Source organism: Stegostoma tigrinum, chromosome 21 (assembly GCF_030684315.1).
Source record: "Stegostoma tigrinum isolate sSteTig4 chromosome 21, sSteTig4.hap1, whole genome shotgun sequence".
Classification (NCBI taxonomy): domain Eukaryota; kingdom Metazoa; phylum Chordata; class Chondrichthyes; order Orectolobiformes; family Stegostomatidae; genus Stegostoma; species Stegostoma tigrinum.
The window spans coordinates 2668761-2694538 of record NC_081374.1 but is presented as its reverse complement, the minus strand read 5'-3'; the positions used below and the strand labels follow the sequence as shown (position 1 = coordinate 2694538).

The 25778-nt window shown below is 45.2% G+C and overlaps 1 protein-coding gene across 2 annotated transcripts in view; it reads right to left on the bottom strand.

The window, feature by feature from the left end:
- srgap2 (SLIT-ROBO Rho GTPase activating protein 2) overlaps window positions 1–25778 on the bottom strand; it is a 253415-nt gene that overhangs the window by 134289 nt on the left and 93348 nt on the right. Inside the window, exons 1-3 of one of the 2 annotated variants that reach the window (XM_059653297.1) lie at window positions 25019–25092; window positions 14207–14402; window positions 3527–3689 (exon numbers count right to left, since the gene is read on the bottom strand). In XM_059653297.1, coding sequence (XP_059509280.1) covers window positions 3527–3689; window positions 14207–14402; window positions 25019–25064 — 405 coding nt within the window. In that variant the 5' untranslated portion in view covers window positions 25065–25092. Of the gene's footprint in view, window positions 1–3526; window positions 3690–14206; window positions 14403–25018; window positions 25093–25778 lie in introns of those variants that run through there. The other variant, XM_059653296.1, reaches the window with a different exon arrangement.

The following is a 25778-nucleotide window of genomic DNA, read 5'->3' as shown; positions in this document are numbered from 1 at the left end:
AGGTGCCGGGTGTGGTAGGGTTGGAGGGCAGTGTGGAGCGAACAAGGGAGTCACGGAGAGAGTGGTCTCTCCGGAAAGCAGACAAGGGTGGGGGTGGAAAAATGTCTTGGGTGGTGGGGTCGGATTGTAGATGGCGCAAGTGTCGGAGGATGATGCGTTGTATCCGGAGGTTGGTGGGGTGGTGTGTGAGAACAAGGGGGATCCTCTTGGGGTGGTTGTGGCGGGGGCGGGGTGTGAGGGATGTGTTGTGGGAAATGCGGGAGACATGGTCAAGGGCGTTCTCGACCACTGTGGGGGGAAAGTTGCGGTCCTTGAAGAACTTGGACATCTGGGATGTGCGGGAGTGGAATGCCTCATCGTGGGAGCAGATGCGGCGGAGGCGAGGAATTGGGAATAGGGGATAGAATTTTTGCAGGAGGGTGGATGGGAGGAGGTGTATTCTAGGTAGCTGTGGGAGTCGGTGGGCTTGAAATGGACATCAGTTACAAGCTGGTTGCCTGAGATGGAGACTGAGAGGTCCAGGAAGGTGAGGGATGTGCTGGAGATGGCCCAGGTGAACTGAAGGTTGGGGTGGAAGGTGTTGGTGATGTGTGAGGTTATCTGTTTTGAACTGAAAATGGATCTATCAAGGTATTTTTTGGAAACACAAAGTTGAATACAGTGGATGTCTGATGAGATTTGTGGGGTTCAGGGGCCTAGCTCTTTAAATACCATGAAGTGGTGTACAGAATATTTAAGAAAGCTAATGGGATGCTGGCTTTCATATCTGAAGAGCTGGACTGTAAGAATGTGGACAATATGCTGTAGTTATACAAAACCCTCGTTAGATCCCACTTGGAGCACTTTGAGCATATCTGGGCACTACACCTTAGGAAGGATGCTTTTGGCTCTGGAGGAAATTCAAAACAGGTTTACAAGGATGATACTCGGACTTTAGGGATTACGAAGAGACATTAGACAAGTCTGACCTGCTTTTACTAGAAGTTAGAAAAGACAAGGTAGCTAAGATAAACTGGTTTGATATCCTAGAATGAGGGGAAAAGGACCAGAGAATTCCGGAAAGATGTTTGGAAGCACTTCTTCAAAGAGTGGTTCAGGTTTGGAATGCTCTTCCACAAATGGCAGTGGATGCTGGAGTTGTTCATTTTAAATTGGAGATAGATAAATTTTCGTTGAGCGATGATATTCAGGGATATGGGTCAAAGGCAGCCTTATGGAGTTAGCCACAGATCAGCCATGATCTCACTGATTGGCAGAACAGACTAGAGGGGCTGAATGGCCTTCATTCCTATAGTGTAGCACACATTGGTGCTTTGGCATGCAGAAACTGATATTGGGCAAGTTGGGGTTGAGAACTGTAAGGAAATTGACAATTCCTAAAGACTGAACAAAATATGAGCATTTCAGGCATCCTCAATAATCATCATTCTCTTTGCTGTCCTTGCCTGGGGGAAAGATTGCACATGTAACAAATATTAATGCTTCATACTGCTTACAGGAGCAACCACAGAAAAGGCTGGGTTAATATTTCAAGTTCAGCATCACTTCTCTTCAGAACACATGAATTCTGTTTCTCCGCAGATGCAGCCAACATTTTCTCTGTTGGCTTCAGATTTCCAGCATCTACAGCATTTTGCTTTTATTGTGGAGATTGCCATCTTCCCCATTACAGCCCTGAACCTCGAATTGTTGTAATGACAAATATTTGGTCACAAATGCACACACTCAGATGCATACGAGCACACACGCACAGGCGCCGGCATGCAGACGCAAACACACACACACACCCACACACGCAGTAGCTGCACACATACACACCCAGTAGGTGCACACACACACACACACACACACACACACACACACACACACACACACACACACACACACACACACACACACACACACACCTGATTCATGGGACCTTTCTGAACTTGTAACCACAAAATGATTCATTGGTGGAAAGTAATCAAATCTCGAGGTAGCCAATTATCTTGCCGAGGTAAAAGATTTCTGAAAGCAAACTTCAGCCTCCTGGGTTCAGTCGCTCTCTTGATTCTGGTTTGCAATGGCAGACATTTCACAGCCAGGGAAATATCTGCTTGCCTTGGGTTTCAGAACAGGGTCCACTTGGAAGCATAGCCTCCAGGTACGTCCAGGCCTTGGTCTTTCATTGGACAGTAAGCAGGGTGTGGGGATGAAGGAACATTTTAAATTTCCACTGCTGATTCAATCTACTATCCCTCCAATGATGAATTTATTCGTGTTTTATTCATAGCACGGTCAACAATTCCAGCTCCTCAAACCACTTGCAGATGATTACAGAGTTGTGCTGCCAGAAGCCTGGCCTCAGCAGTCCCACCCTCATCCAGAAGTCACTTCCAATTTCAGGCCGATCCCTGAAGCTGAAACGTGTGCACCACAAGCATGTAATCCACGTGGAGCTCCTGATAGCAATCTGCCGTCATTGCCAGCGACCACACGTTGCTCCTTCACATCATTTCTCACAACTAACAGACATGGTCTCCACACCACAACAGCTCAGTGGATACGTGAACTGGCAGTGAGCCACATACAGTGAAGAACATCAGATTGAACCCATGCTTTGTGCTGTGTTATGTGACCTCCCTCAGACTGGGGGTGGTCAGATGAAGGGAGTTGCCTCTGGCTGAAGCTAAGAGAGATGAAACATAAAATATCAGCTTGAATTCCCAATCCTGATCACTCGCAGTGACCTCTTCCTGGGGAGTAGGGGTCAGCTGAAGGGCTGGTTTCTATTTAATTGTGAGCTCGCAGGCCCTCACTGTTTAGGGTGACACATGACAGCTAAGTTACAGGGTGGGGTTGTGGAGAGATGCCAGAACCTTTGAACTCTGACCCAGACGAGGCAGAGGTAAAGGAAAAATATCTGCAAAGTACTTTCTTTGTACTTTCTACAGCTGGAAAACACAGGGACATTTAATAGCCCTTTTCCAACTCTCCTCACCTGGAGCAGGCGTGAGAAAGAGTGAGGGCGAGAAAAATAATACTAGGCAATTACGGGTGGGCAATAAACACAGGCCTGGCAAATGAAACTCACATTGCAAGAATTAACAGTAAGAATTAAATTCTTTCAGTAAGCTAATTTAAACACAACTTCAATCCTGGAAACAGTACTATAGAAATCCCTACAGTGTGCAAGCAGGCCAACTGGCCCATTGAGTCCACACTGACATTCCAAACAGTAAATGCAATCCCCCACTGCCTACCCCTCCAACGCCCCGCTCCCCCGCAATGTCACCCCCAGCCCCCACAAACACCCCCACCCCCAATATACCAAGGCCCTTATTCTATGCCCATAGCTCTGCATTTCCCATGGCTAATGCCACCCTTATATTTCACATTCACGCAACACCCTGTTTGAACTGTGTCCAGGGAACAAGAAGGACTTACGGATTTCCCACTCTGTTCTGGTTATCTGTGAAATCAAGGGGGGATGGTGGGGACCTCATGGTTCAAGGTATGTCAAGGTCAGTAGGAAGCTCCCTACCTTCTTAAAGAGGCGGACGGAGTCATCACTGACTTGAGCGAAGCGTGGGATGATGTTATTGAGATAGATATCGCTCAGTGTGGTGTGATCCTTGCTCTCCCTCCGCACCTGGTTCAGCAGCAAATACCAACAGTTCACTGGAGACAGAATGTTCTGGTCCTTCCTGCACAAGCAAACATGTCAGAAAAAACCATTAAAGGAGAGGGATTAAGAATGTGTGGATGTTCAGTATGCCACTCCCTCACCCGCACCTCCCAGATCCCCTCACCACTGCCCAAAACCCTCACCCCCACCTCCCTCAACCCCTTACCACTGCCCTAAACCCTCACCTGCACCTCCCAGATCCCCTCAACACTGCCCAAAACCCTTATCCCACCTCCCTGATCCCCTCGCCACTGCCCTAAACTCTCACCCACACCTCCGTAAACCCCTCACAACTCCACTAAACCCTCACCGGCACCTCCCTGATCCCCCCCACCACTGCCCTAAACCCTCACCTGCACCTCACTGATCCCCCCACCACTGCCCTAAACCCTCACCTGCACCTCCCAGATCCCCTCACCACTGCCCTAAACCCTCACCCCCACCTCCCTAAACCCCTCACCCTCCCCTAAACCCTCACCTGCACTTCCCTGATCCCCTCACCACTGGCCTAAACTCTCACCCTCACCTCCCTAAACCCCTCACCACTGCTCTAAACGCTCACCTGCACCTCCCTGATCTCCTCACCACTGCCCAAAAACCTCACCCGCACCTCCCTGATCCTCTCACATACCCCCAATCCCCACCCTCCATGGCACCCTCACCAATCCCCTCCCCTCACACCCCACACACGTCCTCCCTCCTATCCCCTGCTCCCACCCTCACACTCTGCACACCCCAACACCCTCCCTGATCCCCTCCCCCAATACCCTTTCCGCACACCCTCCCCTACTTCCCACAGCCCTCCCCCACTCTTGCACCAATAACCACCCATTCCTGTCCCTCACAAAAGACTCCTACAACATCCCCAGGAACTGTAGGAGTGTGAAATGACTACGATGACACTGAAGTCAACAGAATGATGATGTATCTGACATTAGTAAGAAAGAAGACTCCAGTTGAGAATGGGTATGTCAGCGACACTAACACTACAGCGTCCACACTGTTATTAGAGCATTGAATCATATAATTCCTACAGTGTGAAAGCAGGCCATTCAGCCCATCCAACAGCATCCCACCCAGACCTACATCCCTGCCCTATCCCTACATTTCCCACAGCCAATCCATCTAACCTGTGCATCATTTGAACTGCAGGAGGAAACTGGAGAACCTGGAGGAAACCCACGCAGACATGGGGAGATTGAAAGGTTAGAATCGAACCCAGGTCCCTGGTGCTGAGAGGCAGCAGTGCTTACTGAGGCAGCATTAAATGCAGCAGGATTCTTAATGAATAGCAAGGAGTAAACAGCCTCAGGGATAGTGTATCTGTGTGGACACCCACAGGCCAGTGGTACCCAAGATGTGTATTCTATACTGGCTTAAAGAATCAGATAATGCAGATTCTTCAGACAGGTACATTTACAACAGTCTCCAAAACGAGCAGAGACAGAGATTGCAAGATGGAGAGGTTTAAGGGGAGAATTCCAGTGGGTTTAGGGTTTAGACAGCTCAAGGTCTAGCAGCCAATAGATGTTGCACTGAGCCTCAGCGCTGCTGGTCTTGAAAGATATAACATAACAAGCCAGATCACATGCTCTTGCTCACTGCCCACTAAATCCAAACTGGAAAACACAAACCAGCATAAGATCAGCTTCAGGTGTGGGATCACTTTGGGCTACACTGTGCATAAATAATAGCTGCGCAGGCAAAGTGCCAAAGCCTCTCATTGCAAGAATTTGCTCTTGGCATAGCTAAACTAGTTTTTAAATAAATGTTCACTCTGATTTCTCTCCATGAATGTTGCCAGACCTGCTGAGCTTTTTGCTTCTAAACTATTTTCTACGGTTCACACCCACCATTAATACCTGTTCTGCATCTCTATCTCTCGTTTAATATCAACATTAGCACTGTTTTAGTCTTTGGCTCTGGTCATCTTCACCATCTGTTCCACTCACCCCTCTTTTCCCTTTGTCAAATCACAAGTATCATCACTTTCTAGCTCCCATCAGTTTTGAAGACGTGAATTAGACTCAAAATGTTAACTTGGTTTCTCTCTCCACAGATGCTGCTAGATATCCTGAGGTTCTCCAGCCCTTTTCTGTTTTTATTTCAGATTGCCAATATCTGCAGCATTTTACTTCCATTAAAGCACCATGAGGAATGCTGGTCAGGAGTCAATATTTTCAAGACAGAAGGAAAATGAGAAACTTGCGCTTGGTAAGACTCCTGTCAATGGGTGGCTGAGTCTTCAGGGTTGACCTCAAGTTCCCCCAAGTCCCCTAATTGGCCACAGGTAGTTGAGGCCATGAGAGTAATTGAGTTGGGTGACCAATGCTGGGAGGATGGGACAGTTAGGGTCAAGAGGTCATGAGATGACGTCTCCAGGACTAAATTCAACCAGCATTGGCAACTCCAGAGTGAAAGCTGAAAGGGAGAACATTCTTGTCCAAGGCCACCAGGTCTCAGAAAGGGACGAATGCTGGAACAAATGGGGCAGACCCGTCCGATTTTGTGTTCTAAATATAAACAGCCACAAAACGGGGATGATCTGAGCATCATCATTCTAGTGAGATTTAAGCTTTTAGCGCAGACCTGTAGCTCAGATTGTGAGTGAGGTTGTTGAATTGTTCACCGAGCTGGCTTGCTTTTGTTCTGACGTTTCATCACCATCCTCGGTAACGTCATTACTGAGGTTTCCTCTAGTGAGATCATTATCTCTTGCAGTTGGAGATCCAAGACTCACCACAGACATGTCCGGTGACACCATATGTATGTTCAGGTGTCAGGCATGTTCAGTGGGTTCCTATTCTCACCCTAAACCCATCAAACCCCAGTGGTACACCTTCAGTGCAGTACCAAGGGAGTGCTGTGCTGTCAGAGGTACCTTCTTTCAGATGAGATTATAAAGCTTCAGACTGCTTCAGAGAATGAGAAAGATCCCATGGTGCTAACTGGAAAACAGCAAGGTGTATTCCCCTGTGACATGGCCAGTATTTATCCCTAATGTCAGTATGTGGTATCAGTAATGTGGTTGCTGGTTTTGGGATCTTGCTGTTCACAGGTGAGCTGCTGCGCTTCCTAAATTACAATAGAGACCACATTTCAAAATATTTAATTGACAGTACAGCCCAGAGAACATGGACCAAACTAACTCAATCTCACATCTCAGGAGCCAATCTAGTGACCCTTTGCTGTCCCACATTCAAGTGTATCCTTCCTGAAACACAGAGACCGAAGCTGACTCCATATTCTCCCGGTGATCGCATCAAATCCCTGCACAATTTTAGCCAGAGCTCTTTATTCTTGTATTCCAATAAAGGCCAAACATGCCATTTGCCTTTCTTATTGCTTATGGTACCTGCACATTCAGCTCCTGTGTTACTTGTATTGAGTTAACCTAAAGCTCTTGGAACATCAACATTTATATTTTCACAACTTGTAAAAAATACTACGCTTCTCCAAGTGTCACACAATTATTGCACTGTCTTGTTACAAGACAGTTAGATAGTTTCATGTTTGTCTCGTGTTGTTCTAAATTATGTTCTATGTCATTACATGCACTTCAAACCTCATCTGGACATGTCTTTTGTCTCTTTACTGTGCCTACTGTCACTCACTTTAAGAACATCAGAACTAGGAGTGGGTATGGGCCATTCAATCGTTCAAGCCTGCTCTTCCATTTAATACAATCATGGCTAATCTCACCCTGCCTTCAATCTACTTTCCTGCCCTCTCTCCGTAACTTTTCAACCCACTAATAATTAAAAATCTGTCCATCTCCTGCTTAAATTTACTCAATACACTAGCATCCACTGCACTCTGAGGGAGCGAATTCACAGATTCATGACACTTTGACAGCAGTAATTTCCCCTTAGTGCTGTTTTAAATTTGCTACCCTTTATCCTAAAACTGTAATCTGTAGTTCTAGATTGCCCCACAAGAGGAAACATCCACTCAGCATTAACTTTGTCAATCCCCCTTTAGCATCTTATATCCCTCAATTAATCTCCTCTCATTCTTCTAAACTCCAGAGATTACGGACCTAAACTGCTTAATCTCTCTTCATAAAACAAACCTTTCATCTCTGGAAATAATCCCATGAACCTTCTCTGAACTGCCTCGTTTACGTCCTTCCTCAAGTAAGGGTGACCAAAATTGTACACTTTGGTCTTGTCACCATCAAATCTTTTGCCATTTAGTTTCTCCTACCGTTCACCCTATCACAGAATTTACTTTAAGCTGAAAACTAATATAAATCCCTTACAGCCAGAAATGGGGAATAAAGAGATAGCTAGTGAACTAAATTTATGATGTGGAGGAGCCGGTGTTGAACTGGGGTGGACAAGGTCAGAAATCAGACAAAACCAGGTTATAGTCCAGTAGGTTTAGTTGAAAACGCTGTTCTGAAAACTTGTGATTTCAAATAAACATGTTGGATTATAACTTGATGTCTGATTTCTGAACTAAATTCATACTTTGTTCTGTCATCAGAAAGGAAGATACAAATAGCAAATTAGGAATGATCGGCAATACAAGGTTTAGTGACAGGGAGGAACTGAAGCAAATCTGTGTTAGTGGAGAAATTGATGGGTTTGAACACTGATAAACCCCAAAAGCCTGATAATTTACATTTACAACGAAGTGGCCTTAGAGACAGTGGGTGCACTGGTGGTCATCTTCTAAGTTTCTTCAGACTTTTTCTCCAGATTGAAGGATAACTCATGTGCCCCAATATTTAAAAAAGGGAGGGAGGCAGAAAACAGGGAATTATAGATGAGTGAGTCTGACATCAGAAGTGGGAAAGTTGCTAAAGTCCATTATCAAGAATTTTATAGCAGAGTACTTAGAAAACAGTGGTAGAATCAGTTATAGTCAGCACGAATTTACAAAAGGGAAACATGCTTGACAAATCTACTGGAATTTCTCGAGGATGTAACTAGTGGAGTTGATCGGGGGGGGGGGTGCCAACAGATGTGGTTTATTTGGATTATCAGAAGCCCCGTGTAAGAGATTAATATGTAAAACTAAAGCACATGGAATTGGAGGTAGTCTACTGAGCGGGTTAGAAAATTGATTAGCAGGCAGGGAACAAAGAGTAGGAATAAATGTTCTTTTTCTAAATGGCAAGCAGTGACAAGTTGGGTACTACAGGGATTTTTACGAGGATCCCAGCTATTCACAATATATATTAAAGACAAAAAAAAACTACAGATGCTGGAATCCAAGGTAGACAAACAGGAGGCTGGAAGAACACAACAGGCTAGGCAGCATCTGGAGAAATCGAACAGTCAATGTTTCGGGTATTACCCTTCTTCAAGACTGGACAAGGGAGTAGAGGGAGCTGCTGATAAATATTAATGATTTAGATGAGGGAACTAAATGGGATATCTCAAAGTATTTACAGATGACACAAAGTTGGGTGAAAGGTTGAGCTATGAGGAGGATGCAGGGATGTTGCAGTTTGATTTACATAGGTTGTGCATGGGTAAATGCATGGCTGATGCAGTATAATGTGGATAAATGTGACCATATCCACTTTGGTAGCAAAAGTAAGAAAGGAGATTATTATTTGAGTGACCGTAAATTGAGAGAGGAGAATGTTCAATGAGACCTGGGTGTCCTTGTGCACCAGTCACAAAGTAAGCGTGTGGGTGCAGCAGGTGGTAAAGAAGGCAAACTGTTGGCCTTCATATCGAGAGGAACAGGAACTAGGATATATTACCGCAATTATACAGGGCATTGATGAGATGCACCCGCCATATCGCGGGCAGTTTTGGTCTCCTTATATGGGGAGGGATGTTCTTGCTATAGAGGGAGTGCAGTGAAGATTTACCAGCCTGATTGCTGGGATGGTGGGACTGATGTATGAAGAAAGATTGTCAGATTCACTGGAGATTAGAGGAATGAAGGGGCACTTCATAGAAACCTACAAAATTCTAAAGGGATTTAATGAATTAGGCGCAGGAAGCATGTTCCTAATGGTGGGGGAGTCCAGAACTAGGGGCCATAGTGTAAGGATACATGGCAAACCTTTTAGGGATACAATTACAACATTTAAAAGGCATCCCAATGGGTCCATGAATAGGAAGGGTTTAAAGGGATATGGGCCAAATGCTCGCAAATGGGACTAGATTAATTTAGGATGTCTGGTTGGCAAGGAAAAGTTGGACCATGGAAGTTGTACTGTACATCTCTATGACTGTATGACTGAGATGATGTCAAATGTCTTTACCCAGGCAGTGGTGAGCCTGTGGAATCCAGGCCTACAGAAAATGGTTGAGGCCAAAACATTGTATTTTCAAGAACGAGGTAGATATAGCTCTTGCGGCTAAAGGGGTCGGGGATGTGCAGGGGTAGGAAGGCAGGATTAGGGTATTACGCTCGATGATTGGCCATGATCCTATTGATTGGTGGAGCAGGTTAAAGGGGTCAAATGGCCTACTCCTGCCCTCCTCTTCTATGTTTCTCTGTTTTTGACGTACTGCCACTGGCTTAGAATTGCTTACATTTCGATCTCTCTTCTAGTCTGATGTAAGGCTGTTGACTTGAAGCATTACCAGTGTTTCTCACCACAGGTGCTGCCTGACTTAATAAGTATTTCAGGAAGATCTTGTATTTATGTAGCACCTTTCACCATCCCAAGACACCCAATGTGCTTTGCAGACAGGGGAGTACAGTCATCCCTCACTTAGCTTGAATCCTAGAAAATGTCCTACCTGCAGAAATTACTTTTGTACAAAAAACTGTGGAAGTTAGGTTGTTACATTTCTGACCCGTAATTTTAACATTAAAAACATATTTTAAATTTCAGAATAAAATAAAAAACATATTCACTGCCCTGAATCTCATTGGTCTAAAAGTCCTCTGCTTAATTCATAATTATTTAACTCCTACTCATTTGGTTGTACAGAAGTTCGGTAATGCTGAAAAAGAGACACAATTTCTCAAAGCTTTTTGTCTTGCTCTTATCAATATAAAGGGGAACACAAATTTAGACTCTGTAGGAGATAAGTGCTGATTGGCTAGCAAGTGATGGCCTAGTGGTATTATTACTGGACTGTTAATCCAGAGACTGGACAACATTCTGGGGACACAGTTCAAATCCTGCTATGGCAGACGAATTTGAATTCAATAAATATCAGGAATTAAGGATTGAATGATGACTGTGAATCCATTGCCGATTGTCAGGCAAAACCCATCTGGTTCACTAATATCCTTTAGGGAAGGAAACTGCCATCCTTACCTGGTCTGGCCTACATGTGACTCCAGACCCACAAAAATATGGGTGACTCTTAACTGCCCTCAGGGCAATTAGGGATGGGTAATGAATGCTGCCTGGCCAGCTACGCCCTCATCCCGTGAATGAACAAAGCAAGTAGCAATGCCTCTAACGATCAGAGTCCACTTGCTAATCAATCAGCACTCTTCTCAGCTTGTGTGAAATGTTTTTCCCACTTTTCATTGATATTCTTGCAAATGGTCCTGATTAATGCAAGATGAAAAGCTTTGATATAATGTGTCTTTTTTAGCGATACTCAAGTAAACTCCAGCTTGTCACTTCCTGCCTCCAGCTCACCATATTTCCTGATTCAGTCCTTCTCTCCTGAACACATTCACTCATCGTCCCTCCTGCTCACAGCTTGCCCTGCCTCACCACTTCTCTCCTGAGCCTTCCAGATTCCCTCCTCTCTTGTGCACATTGAAGACAAGGGTTTACACAATCCAGAGTCCAACCACAGAACTCAGAGTCCCTCAGAAACTACCCACCAGCTCACAGCAACTCCAGTTCCACACGTGGCAGCTTCTTTTCCCCATCATCCCCCCTATTTCAGAGATCCCACCCTCCATCTCTGCTCACACTCTCTTCTTGCAATGTCATTGGGTGAACTGCCAACCAATCAGCTGTTGTCACATGATTTGGGTCATCTGCATGATGTGGGATCAGGCACCAATGGATATTCGGTTATGGATGGCATTGCAACTTTACAAAGCATTGATTGGCAAAGCACAGTATACTTTGCACAAGATGGTGAAAATTGTCCCAGTGGAACAGCTCCTTCTTTCCTGAGGCTGGTGCCAGCATCCTATTTCTCCTGTGCAAATCATGGAGAGACCTGCCTTCAACCATCTGTGCTGTATCCTATATTAATCACTCAGAGATTATTACTTTTGAGATGTTGCTTTTTAATTTAGCTCTAAGGGGCTCATCTTCCCTCAGCAGAACCTGCTATTTTACATAGCCCTTCCTATGTCATTAGGACACATACGGCCACAATAATGGGATCATTCCCCTCCCACTCCCAATTTATCTCCAGATTTGAGGAGATGTCCTTACCACTGACACTGAGTAATGGATTCAGGCTTTTGTTTGCAGAGGACTATATCTTTTCCTTTAATGATACCAATATCCTCTACAACTGCATTCTGTTTTTAGCCCTCCCACTGAATTGGCCTCCTATATCACAAAGCTGTCTTCAGTTTGTTCATCTGCACCTTTATCCCTGTTTTCATCCACAAAGCAACAAACTACCATCGATGGCATGGTTAGCACTGCTGCCTCACGGCACCAAAGGCCCAGCTTTAATTCCACCCTTGGGACTCTGTATGGGGTTTGCACTTCTCCCCGTGTCAGTGTGGATTTCCACCAGGTGCTCCAGTGTTGTCCCAAAGTCAAAAAACGTGCAAGTTAGGTGGATTGGCCATGGGAAGTGCAGAGTTATGAGGTCAGGGTTGGGGGTGGGAGGAGATGTGATGCTCTTCCGAGGGGCAGTGTAGACTGGATTGGCCGAATAGCCTGCTTTCACACTTTAGGGATTCTATGAAACACCCTGAATCTAACTGGCACCCCTTTTGAGCTTAAATCCACTTAGCCCAGCTCCACTATTGCACAGAGATCTGCCGTCAAACAATCTGTACTTTGGAATGAGCAGGGAGATGGAAACCGCTCATCAGCAAAACAAAGACAATCAGACTAAATGAACTACAGAGAAAAATTTCTGAAAAAGGGTCCAGACCCGAAACATCAGCCTTCTTGCTCCTCTGATGTTGCTTGGCCTGCTGTGTTCATCCAGCTCCACACCTTGTTATCTCAGATTCTCCAGCAGTTCCTACTATATCAGAGATAAATCATCTCTCTCAAGAGCTTGAGCAGTCAATGATTGGAATGTGGAATGGCACAAAAACAGTGCAGATTAAAAGGAGCTGCCAAGTGGGGAATGTGTATATTAACACACTACATTCATAAATATTCAGAAACAAAACCACTGCAAAGGACCCCACACAATTAATCCCCTTCACAGATTTCTTATCAGTCACGGGTCACCAGTGTGTGCCCACACAACTAAAGGGGAAATAGAGTGAAGACGGAGGATTTTGACCCTCAAGAGGTAAAGAATTCAAATAATTGTTTAGATGAAATTTTAACACAGCTCTTTCACAGTTATTTTGAAATCCTCCTTTAATCCTCACCCTGCCTGCTTGCGGAGAACATGCCCCCAAGTTAGTCAATATAACTGGCTTTTTTTGAAGGTTTGGGATTGACTGCTGTAGAAATGGAGATAGTTGATGCATCTTTGAGGCTGGTCTCAATGGCCTTGGATACTTCTTGTCATGAAAACATCCATATTTTGATTCTCTGCTGTATGTGTAAATACATTGTTGTGTTATGTCCAGGATAAAGAGATGGCGCCTTTTCAGTCTTATTGCCTGTAACTGATAACAGCCAATGTCAAACCCAGACTGAAGGCCAGGGGCAAGGTGATCCAATGCTTTTTAACTGAGTTCATAACTGGGAACAGTGTAAAGATGCAGATGAAGGGAGTGATTGGGAGCAATAGGGTTAGCTGGGTGGAATGTGGAATGTTTGTCAGTAAATATACAGAGCTTCTTGAACGTTTGTCAGAGCATCATTTGTAACCTCGCAGTTGGCTGTGTGTTTGTTTAGCATTTAACCATTAATAAATATTCAAGTGCTTAACCCCATCTCAAAATTCACTCTTTGATACATAACTACTGTTTGCTTACACTCCAATGACAGAAAAAAGACATCTTGTCAATATTTTCGAATTGAAAATAGCAGGTTTTAAACACAAAACAGAATCATCATCATAGAATCCCAACAGTGTGGAAACAGGCCCTTCAGCCCAAGAAGCATCCCACCCTGACCCACCCCCCAAAACCCACCTCAGCTGCACATCCCTGAACAATACAGGCAATTTAGCATGGCCAATCCATCTAATCTGCACATCTTTGGACCGTGGGAAGAAACTGGAGCACCCGGAGGAAAGCCATACAGACCCGGGGGGAATGTGCAAACTCCAAACAGACAGTCGCCCAAGGGTAGAATTGAACCTGGCTCCTTGGCGCCGTGAGGCAGCAGTGCTAACCATTGAGCCACCATGCCACCCGTGCTCCGTATTAACCAATCAAAGTGTACTGTGGTTAATGTGTGATAATAACAGATTCTGGGAGTGAGACAAGCTGGAATCTAAACAAATGGATTTCGTAAAGGGCTTTAGGATTAAACTTTGTCCCACATACTTGAACTGCAGGTGGTCCTTGGCGCTCCTGGTTTTGGCCATGAAACGTTCAGCCAGCTTTTCCAGGTTCTTCGAGTAGTCCATCTCGATCTCGGATTTTTTCCGGAAGAAGTCCTGCAGATCCTGGAGGAGCTGCACCCTGGCCTCTGACTGCTGGTCCAGACATTTCAGCTGTTCCAGGAGCTGAGCTCGGATTTCTGCAGCAAGACAAAGAAAAGGTTAGGAAACAAGCAAAGCAGAGCCGGTCAGCCTGCTCAGTCTGTTTTCAGGTCTGTCCCTGATTCCTGGAAACGTAAAAAACGAGGGCAACAGGTGTGGACCCAATGGCCCCTGAGGGAACCATCTGCTCCACCATTTTGCGGAGCTTTGTGTAGCTCAAATCTCCAGTGTTGACACAGATCTCACTCTGGCTGCACCTCACACCACATCTGCCCCAAAATCTGCAGCTTGTCATTAAACAGTGAGATACAGAACAATCACAATTAAGGCACAAAAGCAGAAATTGCTGAAGGAACTCAGCAGGTCTGGCAGCATCTGTGGAGAAAGAAATTATCTGAAGAAGGGTCACTGGACTCTGTTTTCTCTCTCCACAGATGCTGCCAGACCTGTTGAGTTTCACCAGCAATTTCTACTTTAGTTTCATTTCCAGCATCTGCAGTTATTTAAATTAAACACAACTAAGGGTTAGACTGAATGGAGCCAAGCACTATAGGCCATGTATGACTGTTATGCTGCCAGCTGATGGTGCATCTGCAAATACCAGGTCTCACTGTGAAGTGTGGCTTGATTGATCGTATTTTGTTTTCCTTTTCCCTCGTGTAATAACCATCTCCTTGTACCAAATTTGCAGCTTGACATGTCTACATTGCAGTGAAAGACTGCCATCTCACCTAAAACAACAAAATATGATCTACTGGGCCAGGTTTTATCCTGGGATTTGACTTGTCCAGTCATAACATTGGCTGAGGTCATAACAATGAGGATATCCCATGTTTTTCCATAAAATCCTCAGTATCAATTGTTGTTGGATAGAAAGAAATCAAGCAGACAAAGGGAAAAACTTCACAGTCACGTAAAACAAATGCAGCAAAATAAATGTTTCAGAGTACAGAAAACCCATTCCACTCTTGGCCACTATAATCAATATCATTTTCCATCTCTGAGCACAAGTTTAATTTGCTCTGATCTCAGAGGTCAATGGGAAGTCTCCCTAATGATCTCCCTTCCCTCTGGATGGCTTCAGTTAAGCACAACTTGTAGATTGCATCTTTCAAATAACAATAACATCTCATTAGTTTCTTCCCTTTCAAGTCTGAAGTAGCGATCTCCTGGGGACTACAGACGAGGCAAGCAGCCTGCTTCCAGGCCTCGGTTAGGGTTTGGATGGTAAACCAATTAACAATTTAAGGTTGGGGGCACGTCATTTATCAAGCCATCCTCTTCGAATATAACATTCAGTAGTTTTCTGATTCTTCTCTGAAAACAGCCAAGAAATCCTCATAAACATTAATTGAAAGCAAATGGTCACCAACCAGGTATCAGGGTTCACGTCCAGATTTTTGTTATGAGATAACAACAAGTTACATCTCCTGCTTTTATAAAATTTATCAAGCTTAAAAAAAACTCAGGCAGAGCTTAATGAGAAGACTAGCAATACATGCAGCACAATAAAAATAAACACGCAGTTTGCTACAGCCAAAACTTCAGGATTTGGTGATGACGATGGGTCAGTGAAGGCCGGCACAGCCTCTGCTGAAGTGCTGTGTTCCTGTTTCAGCAAGTCTTCCCAAGCAGGCAACCACACTTTCCTGTCACAAATCCCCACATGCAATAATGCTGCTTTAGAAACTGCTCAAGTCTTTAAGAAGCAAAACATTTGTCATGATAGAACTGAGCTTCTTATAAAAAACAATTCTTGCTTCTCTTGCCTGCCCTCTTCTTCACAGTTCCACTTCCTTTGTGCAGAATTCTCTCTTTGCTTGTTGTGGTTTGAACTCAGCATCTTGCAAGTCATCGATAGCTCCACAGCAATCGTGCCCCCTCTCTGGAATTTTGTTTTTGCTCCCATTTCGCATTTTATCGCTGAATCTTCAATGAAACATTTCTGCAGCAAATCATTTCCGACCCACACTCCCTTCACAAACTAGCTCCTCTTTTCACAAGGTGCTGGGTTCTTGTTAGTTTGCAGTTCCAATTGCCTCTTGCTGAAATTCCTTTTCTTCACCATGTTGACTAGTCGACCACAAGGAGACTCACATCTGATCCCCGTGTTCTACTCAGCCAGCACCAGCAAAATAATCAGTGGCCCTTTCAACACTCTCTGACAAAGACTGTGCCCTGAACCCACTAACACACTATCCATTGTCTTCAGAGGAAAAAAAGGCAGAAGGAAAAAGGCATTGACCAATGAGCAAAATACTCTGCAAAAGCTCATCCTGATGTCTGAATTTCCCATTGAAGTCTTTTGAGGTAGCATCACCATTACAAGGGAACTGTAGATGAAGGAGAACGTCACTTTCCAAAATGTGGAAATAAATTGAGCATTACCCACAATCTATGAACAAAAAAAAGGATTAAAAATCTTCAGGAACGTCTGAGCTCAGTGATTTAGTTGAAGCCTTTCCCTTCTAATTTTACATCTCAGAAGGAGGCCATTCAGCCCTCATTTTCCCATGCCAGCCCACTGCAAGAGCTGTCCAATTTAATCCATGTCCTGTGCTTCTTTCTATAAAGTTCCAAACCTGGGGAATGCCATGGTGTAGTGGCAATAACTTGCTATCCAGAGCCCCAAGCTAATAAAGAACACTACTGCACAGGAATGGACTCTTTGGCCCACCAAGCCTGCGCCGACACATGATGCCTTTCTAAACTAAAAGTCTTATGCCTCCATGGAGTCCGTCACCCTCTATTCCTCATCTATTCACCTACACTGTTGTTGCATCCACCCCCACAATCTTCCCCAGCAGTGCACTCCAGGCATTTACCACCCTCTGTGTAAAAAAACTTGCCTCTCACATCTGCTTTAAACTTTCGTGCTTTTACCTTAAACCTATATCCCACAGTAACTGACATTTCTACTCTGGGGAAAAAAAGACTCCAAATATTCATCCTCTCCAGGTCCCGATAATTTTATAAATGCTTATCAGGTCGTCCATCAGCCTCTGACTTTCAAATGAAAACAAACTGAGTTTGTCTAATTTCTCGTCACAGCTAATACCTTCCAAAAATGGCAACATCCTGGTTAACCTTTTATGTACTGTGTCCAAAGCCTCCATATCTTTCTGGGAGTGTGAGGAACAGAACTGTACACAATATTCCAAATGGGGCGGCACGGTTGCTCAGTGGTCAGCACTGCTGCCTCACAGCGCCAGAGACCCGGGTTCAATTCCAGCCTTGGGTGACTGTCTGTGTGTGGAGTTTGCACATTCTCCCAAGGTCTGTGTGGGTTTCCTCTGGGTGTTCCGGTTTCCTCCCACAGTCCAATGATGTGCAGGCTAGGTAGATTGCCATGCTAAATTGCCCATAGAGTTCAAGGGTCTGTGGGTTATAGGGGGAGGGGTCTGGGTGGGTTGCTTCAAGGGACAGTGTAGATTTGTTGGGCCGAAGGGCCCATTTACACACTGTAGGGAAGCTAATCTAACTAAAGTTCTACACAGCTTAAAACATGACTTGCCAAGTTTTATACTCTATGTCCCAATCAATGAAGATAAATATGTTATATGCCTTCTTGATCACTTTATCCACTTGTGTTGCTACTTTCAGCAAACTGTAGGCCTATGTGCCTAGATCCTTCTAGGTTTCTATGGGTTCTGCTACTTAGTGTATGCTTCCCTCTTGCATTAGATCTTCCAAAATGCATCACCTCGCATTTGTCTGGATTAAACTCCATCTGGCCAAGTCTCCAGGCTATCTATACGCTGCTGTATCCTCTAACAATCCTCCTCACTATCCACAGCTCCCCCAATTTTTGTGTCATCTGCAAACTTACTAATCAGACAATCTACACGTCACTCCCCCCAAATCATTTAAATTTCTATGTTACAAACAACAGGGGCCCCAGCACTGATCCCTGCAGAACACCACAGGTCTCAGATCTCCAGTCAAAAAAACACCTTTCCACTACACTCTGTCTTCTATGACTATAAGCTAGTTCTGTTTTCATCTTAGCAGTTTATACGGATCCCAAGTGACTTGTTTTTTGTATCAACCTGCCCACAAGGAGACTTGTCAGATGCCATGCTAAGGTCCATACAGACAACATCCACTGTCCTACCATCATCCGTCATCTTTGACAATTCCCCATAAACTCAATAAGGTTTGTGAGATAGGACCTCTTCCATACAATCCCATGCAATCTGTCGTTAATCAGTCCATATTTTTCTCAATGCAAATAAATCCCGCCCCTAAGGATCTTCTCCGATAATTTCCATACCACTGATGTAAGTCTCACCAGCCTGTAAGTTCCTGGATTATCCCTTTTGCCCTTCTTAACCAAAGGAACAATGTTGGCTACTCTCCAGTCCTCTGGGACCTCTCCTGTTACAAAAGAGCTTCCAAAAATTTCAAACAAGGCCTCAGCAATTTCTCCCTCACATCTCTCAGCATTCTGGAATAGATCCCATCAGGTCCTTGGGGACTTGTCAACCACAATGCTTTTCAAACCACACAGCACCTCCCCCTTCTTTATATTGACATGCCCCAGAATATCAATATACCCCTCCTAAGACTCACCATTCACCACGTCCTTCTCCTCTGCTAATGCTGATGCAAAATTTTCAGAAGGACCTCACCCACATCCTCCAGCTCCACTCATGAATTCCCTCCTTTGACCTTGCATAGATCTACCCTTTCCCTAGCTACCCTCTTGCTCCTCACGTATATGCAAAAAAAGCCTTGAGATTTCCTTTAAGCCTGTTTGCCAAGATTTTTTAATGGCCCTTTTAGCCCTCCTAACTCCTTGTTTAAGTATTTTAATGTTGGATTTGAATGAGTGAAGGTTTGAGGGGATGAAAGTCTCTTTTCATACTGTGACTTTTCTTTGGCTTCTTTGGGAAGCCAATATGGTGAATGGTGCAATTTGAGTTTGATAATAATCCAGAATTTAGAGTCGCAAGCCTTATAAAAACAACATAACCACTGTCAAATGTTGTGAAAACCCGTCTGATTCACTAAGGTCCTTTACAGAAGGAAACTGTCATCCTTACCTGGTCTGGGTATATATGACTCCAGACCCAAAGCAATCTTAAAATTTTTCAGAAAGCATTCTATCCGGACGCATCACAGCATGGTATAGCAACTGCTGTTCCCAAGGCCAAAACATATTACAGAGGGCTCTGAACACAGCCCAGTCCATCACACAAACCAGCCTTCCATCCATTTCACTCCGTCTATACACCCTGCTGCCTTGTGAAAGCAGCCAACATAATCAAAGGCCCCCCCACCACAATTATACTCTCTTCCACCCTCTACCATCAGGCAGAAGATATGGACGTTTGTATACACATACATACAGATTCAAGAACATCTTCTTGCTTCTTTCTCACTGCTTTCAGACTTTTAAATGGACATCAACAACACTGATTTACAGTATCCGCAGTTCTTTTGTTTTTTTTAAATGGACATCTCTAACATTAATGTTGATCTCTCTCTGCACCTTCTCAGCAGCTGTTACACTGTACCCTGCACTCTGTTCTGTAACCCTGATGCACCTGTACAGTATGGCCTGCCTGTAAAGCACATGAGACAATGCTTTTCACAGTAACACGGTAAACATGACAGTAACAAATCAAATAAAATCAAATGCGGCTTGCTCTCCAAAATGGCCGAGAGAGGCACTCAGTTTAAGGATAACAAATACCACATTTGGCTGTGATGCCCATATCCCATACCAGGATAAAGAAAGAAAAACCAGTTCTTATGTCCTGGGTCAACCTTATTGGAATTCCTAATGGAACCAAGCATCCCAGATCATAACAACCGCCCTCTCGCCTCCCTTCAACAAGTTTGAAAAAATTAACTCTTCTTTGACAATGAAAAATCCCAAAGCAACATCAGATGCTGATATAGCAGAGAATTAAGCAAAAGGAAAAAAGGACTGAGTCAGTATGAGCAAACTGAGATTAACACAGTAGCAAGATAATAAAATGTGAGGCTGGATGAACACAGCAGGCCAAGCAGCATCTCAGGAGCACAAAAGCTGACGTTTCGGGCCTAGACCCTTCATCAGAGAGGGGGATGGGGGGAGGGAACTGGAATAAATAGGGAGAGAGGGGGAGGCGGACCGAAGATGGAGAGTAAAGAAGATAGGTGGAGAGGGTGTAGGTGGGGAGGTAGGGAGGGGATAGGTCAGTCCAGGGAAGACGGACAGGTCAAGGAGGTGGGATGAGGTTAGTAGGTAGCTGGGGGTGCGGCTTGGGGTGGGAGGAAGGGATGGGTGAGAGGAAGAGCCGGTTAGGGAGGCAGAGACAGGTTGGACTGGTTTTGGGATGCAGTGGGTGGGGGGGAAGAGCTGTGCTGGTTGTGTGGTGCAGTGGGGGGAGGGGATGAACTGGGCTGGTTTAGGGATGCAGTAGGGGAAGGGGAGATTTTGAAACTGGTGAAGTCCACATTGATACCATATGGCTGCAGGGTTCCCAGGCGGAATATGAGTTGCTGTTCCTGCAACCTTCGGGTGGCATCATTGTGGCAGTGCAAGAGGCCCATGATGGACATGTCATCAAGAGAATGGGAGGGGGAGTGGAAATGGTTTGCGACTGGGAGGTGCAGTTGTTTGTTGCGAACTGAGCGGAGGTGTTCTGCAAAGCGGTCCCCAAGCCTCCGCTTGGTTTCCCCAATGTAGAGGAAGCCGCACCGGGTACAGTGGATGCAGTATACCACATTGGCAGATGTGCAGGTGAACCTCTGCTTAATGTGGAATGTCATCTTGGGGCCTGGGATGGGGGTGAGGGAGGAGGTGTGGGGACAAGTGTAGCATTTCCTGCGGTTGCAGGGGAAGGTGCCGGGTGTGGTGGGGTTGGAGGGCAGTGTGGAGCGAACAAGGGAGTCACGGAGAGAGTGGTCTCTCCGGAAAGCAGACAGGGGAGGGGATGGAAAAATGTCTTGGGTGGTGGGGTCGGATTGTAAATGGCGGAAGTGTCGGAGGATAATGCGTTGTATCCGGAGGTTGGTGGCTGCATCCACTGTACCCGGTGCGGCTTCCTCTACATTGGGGAAACCAAGCGGAGGCTTGGGGACCGCTTTGCAGAACACCTCCGCTCAGTTCGCAACAAACAACTGCACCTCCCAGTCGCAAACCATTTCCACTCCCCCTCCCATTCTCTTGATGACATGTCCATCATGGGCCTCCTGCACTGCCACAATGATGCCACCCGAAGGTTGCAGGAACAGCAACTCATATTCCGCCTGGGAACCCTGCAGCCATATGGTATCAATGTGGACTTCACCAGTTTCAAAATCTCCCCTTCCCCTACTGCATCCCTAAACCAGCCCAGTTCATCCCCTCCCCCCACTGCACCACACAACCAGCACAGCTCTTCCCCCCCACCCACTGCATCCCAAAACCAGTCCAACCTGTCTCTGCCTCCCTAACCGGCTCTTCCTCTCACCCATCCCTTCCTCCCACCCCAAGCCGCACCTCCATCTACCTACTAACCTCATCCCACCTCCTTGACCTGTCCGTCTTCCCTGGACTGACCTATCCCCTCCCTACCTCCCCACCTACACCCTCTCCACCTATCTTCTTTACTCTCCATCTTCGGTCCGCCTCCCCCTCTCTCCCTATTTATTCCAGTTCCCTCCCCCCATCCCCCTCTCTGATGAAGGGTCTAGGCCCGAAACGTCAGCTTTTGTGCTCCTGAGATGCTGCTTGGCCTGCTGTGTTCATCCAGCCTCACATTTTATTATCTTGGAGTCTCCAGCATCTGCAGTTCCCATTATCTCTTTAACACAGTAGCACATTGCTCAAAAGCTAAGTTTAGCTCCATCAGGAATTTCTAGTTTTGAGCTGTGCACAGATTTAAGAAGCTCTCCTTCAGGCCAGTTCCAGGCTCTGTCTGGACATGTTTGGAGCTCTTGTTGTTGTAAACAGGCATGTTTTGCAGCTTCTTGGCTTATGTTCAGGAAAGGGACAGCAAACCACAGGATGCGGTGGAAGTAGAATCCTCGGCAGGCAATGGGGGTGTGCCTGTGTGTGTGTGTGTGTGTGTGTGTGTCTGTGTATGTGAATGTGTCTGTATGTGTGTGTTTTTGTGTGTGCGTGTATCTGTGTCTGTGCGCATGTGTGCACGTGTGTCTGTGTTTGGGTGTGTGTCTGTGCACATGTGTGCAAGTGTGTCTGTGTGTGTGTGTCTGTGTGAGTGTGGGAGGAAGAGGACGATATGGGCACCTGGAGGTATTTCCTTTACAGTTGACGGACAATCAGTTATTCTTGGCAGCCTTAGCAGTGCAGTGATCTTTGCCCACAGGGTTTTCCATCATGTCGACATTACTGTATTCCTGAAATATGCTGCAGCCAGTCTCAAACTAATTCTTTGCAGCACAACCCCCAAGGCAAAAAGAACCATCAATTTTGCAAAAATGATCAGTTTTACTGAAAGAGGTGCAACAATGCCAAGAGAAGGCTAATGTGTTCAACAGCCAAAGAAGCAGCTTCTTTTCCAGGAGGGACATTAGCGATGTGGCTGTCTTGGGTGTGTTTGATGGGACAGTGTAGAGGAAGCTTTTGCTCTGTATCTAACCCCGTGCTGTCCCTGTCCAAGAGTGCTTGATGGTAGACAGTGTAGAGGAAGCCTTACTCTGTATCTAACCCCTCTAATAATCTAATGAATTTTTAATGAATGATTGGGGGAGTCTTGGACTAGACTGCGTAGTCTCAGAATAAAGGGGCACCATTTTCAGACTGGGACGAGGAGGAATTTCTTCTCTCTGAGGCTTGAGTGTCTTTGGACATGTGCAAGGGCAGAGTCCTTGTGCATATTTAAGGCTGAGATAGATTCTTGATCAGTCGGGGAATCAAAGGTTATGGGGAAAGTGCAGAGAAGCAGATGTGAGGACATCAGATCAGCCATGATCCTTCTGAATGGCTAAGCAAACGTGAGGGGCTGACCGGCCTACTCCTGTCTTATTTCTTATCATATGGTTAACTCAGTGTACAAAATGTCCCCAAAGATTCTTAGTAGTGTAGATGAGCAGAGAGATCTCAGTGTCCATGTACACACATCCTTGAAAGTTGCTACCCAGGTTGACAGGGCTGTTAAGAAGGCATGCAGTGTTTTAGCTTTTATTAATAGAGAGATCGAGTTCCGGAACCAAGAGGTTATGCTGCAGCTGTACAACACTCTGGTGCGGCCGCACTTGGAGTATTGTGTACAGTTCTGGTCACCGCATTATAAGAAGGATGTGGAAGCTTTGGAAAGGGTGCAGAGGAGATTTACTAGGATGTTGCCTGGAATGGAGGGAAGGTCTTCCGAGGAAAGGCTGAGGGACTTGAGGCTGTTTTCATTAGAGAGAAGAAGGTTGAGAGGTGACTTAATTGAAACATATAAAATAATCAGAGGGTTAGATAGGGTGGATAGGGAGAGCCTTTTTCCTAGGATGGTGACGGCGAGCACGAGGGGGCATAGCTTTAAATTGAGGGGTGAAAGATACAGGACAGATGTCAGAGCGTTTACTCAGAGAGTAGTAAGGGAATGGAACGCTTTGCCTGCAACAGTAGTAGATTCGCCAACTTTAGGTACATTTAAGTCGTCAGTGGACAAGCATATGGGCGTACATGGAATAGTGTTGGTTAGATGGGCTTGAGATCGGTATGACAGGTCGGCACAACATCGAGGGCCGAAGGGCCTGTAACGTTCTATGTTCTATGACAGTTGACAAACAATATATCCTTCGGCTTTGATGAGTATGACTATATTAAGCCATGTTTTCACAGTTTCCAGCATTAACCATATGGTGTGATTGGTTGCTGGTGTGAATTCAGGACGTTTGGAGAGGTGGGAAGTGGTGTTGATGAAGGGCAGTCAATGTATTCTTACCACCATCAGCACTGTTAGTTGTGAATCCTGTAATGACTGCAGGCTTCTCCTTGGCAGCAGGGTTCAGCCACATTGACTCCAGGAGGGAGTTCATAGAATCATAGAGTACAGAAGAGGCCTTTCAGGCCATTGAGTCGGCATTGGCAAAAGCTACTCTAAATTTACACTAGTCCCATGTTCCAACTCTTGGTCCATTGTCTTGTTATGCTACGACATTTCAAGCGCTCATCCACATAATTTTTGAAGGTTGCAGTGTTTCCTGCCTCAACCTGTGCCCTGCCAGGCACCAAATACCTTAGAAAATGGTCAGTCTCAATGCCAAGAAAACACAGGGAGGATCTGTAACATGAACAACTCCTTCTGTTGAACCAGAGTAAACCAGATAGCAAATCTCTCAACAGCTCCAATTTTAAGTAGAGAATACGGTAATATCATGACTTCGCCACAAGACTCAAGAACTCATCTCACAATCAATACAGTTTCCAATCTTTCATTTACACTAAACGGTCTCTTTGCAAATATTGGGAATTGCAAACAAAATCACCTTTTCTGAGTATCATGAAATAACACAGAAAGAAGTTATTCAGCCCATCTTTACTGTGCTGACTCTGACAGACACATCCAATGAGTCTTACTTTACACATTCTCTTTGCACAGAGCCTTGCAATGTTCTTTGCTTTTCACGTATTTACCTTTTTTCTATTTTAAGTTACTTCTGAATCTGTTTCCACTGTTCTTTCTGGTCACTACTCATTTTGTTAAAAGTATCAAGTTTTAAATACCTTTACAAAGGCGTACGTACACTGCCTTGATCGCAGAATGTTTCATTCTTTCTCGTGTCTTCACAAAAATAAAACTGCTGTCACCCACAACCCAGACACGAGATCTAAAGAGGACAGCCAGATACACTGTGACCCAACACAGAATTAGTCCCTCCCCCAGGTCCATTCTGATGAGGATTATTCAAGGTTTCAGTTTCAGCTTCTTCATTCAGGCAACCACTTGGTAGAGAACGAAATTTACAAAGTGAGATGTGCAACACACTTCTAAAATCAGCCACAATGATGAGCATTCAGCTGCCTCCTATTCAGAAGCAAAGCAGGCAATTTTTTAAAAATCCAACTTCCCCTATTCTCAAAAATCACTGGGAAAAATATACAGGGTCAAAAGGGGAACTTAAGGAATCTCCCTATTCTTAAGGAATCTCCCTAATCAAACATGAAATAAGAGTTGAAGGTGGAGCTATTTGTTACTATCATTGTGAGGAAAGCATCATAAATAGTCTTAAGACTAAACATAGCTGAATTTAAAACTGCCACTTGGCCAAAAACCTCTGCTTCTTCCATAGGCCAGGTACGAACTCCCCTATCCTGGGTTGTGTCCATCCTTTCTCAATGTTTTAGGGAAACTGTTAGCTGGACTGCAGAAACTTGTTCAGGGATTTGGAAAAGGCATGCGATAGTTAGATAGCAATGACCTCATTGAACGGCCAGGCAGTGGAGAGGGAGGTTTCTTGTTACATGAAGTATATTTGGAGTTGAC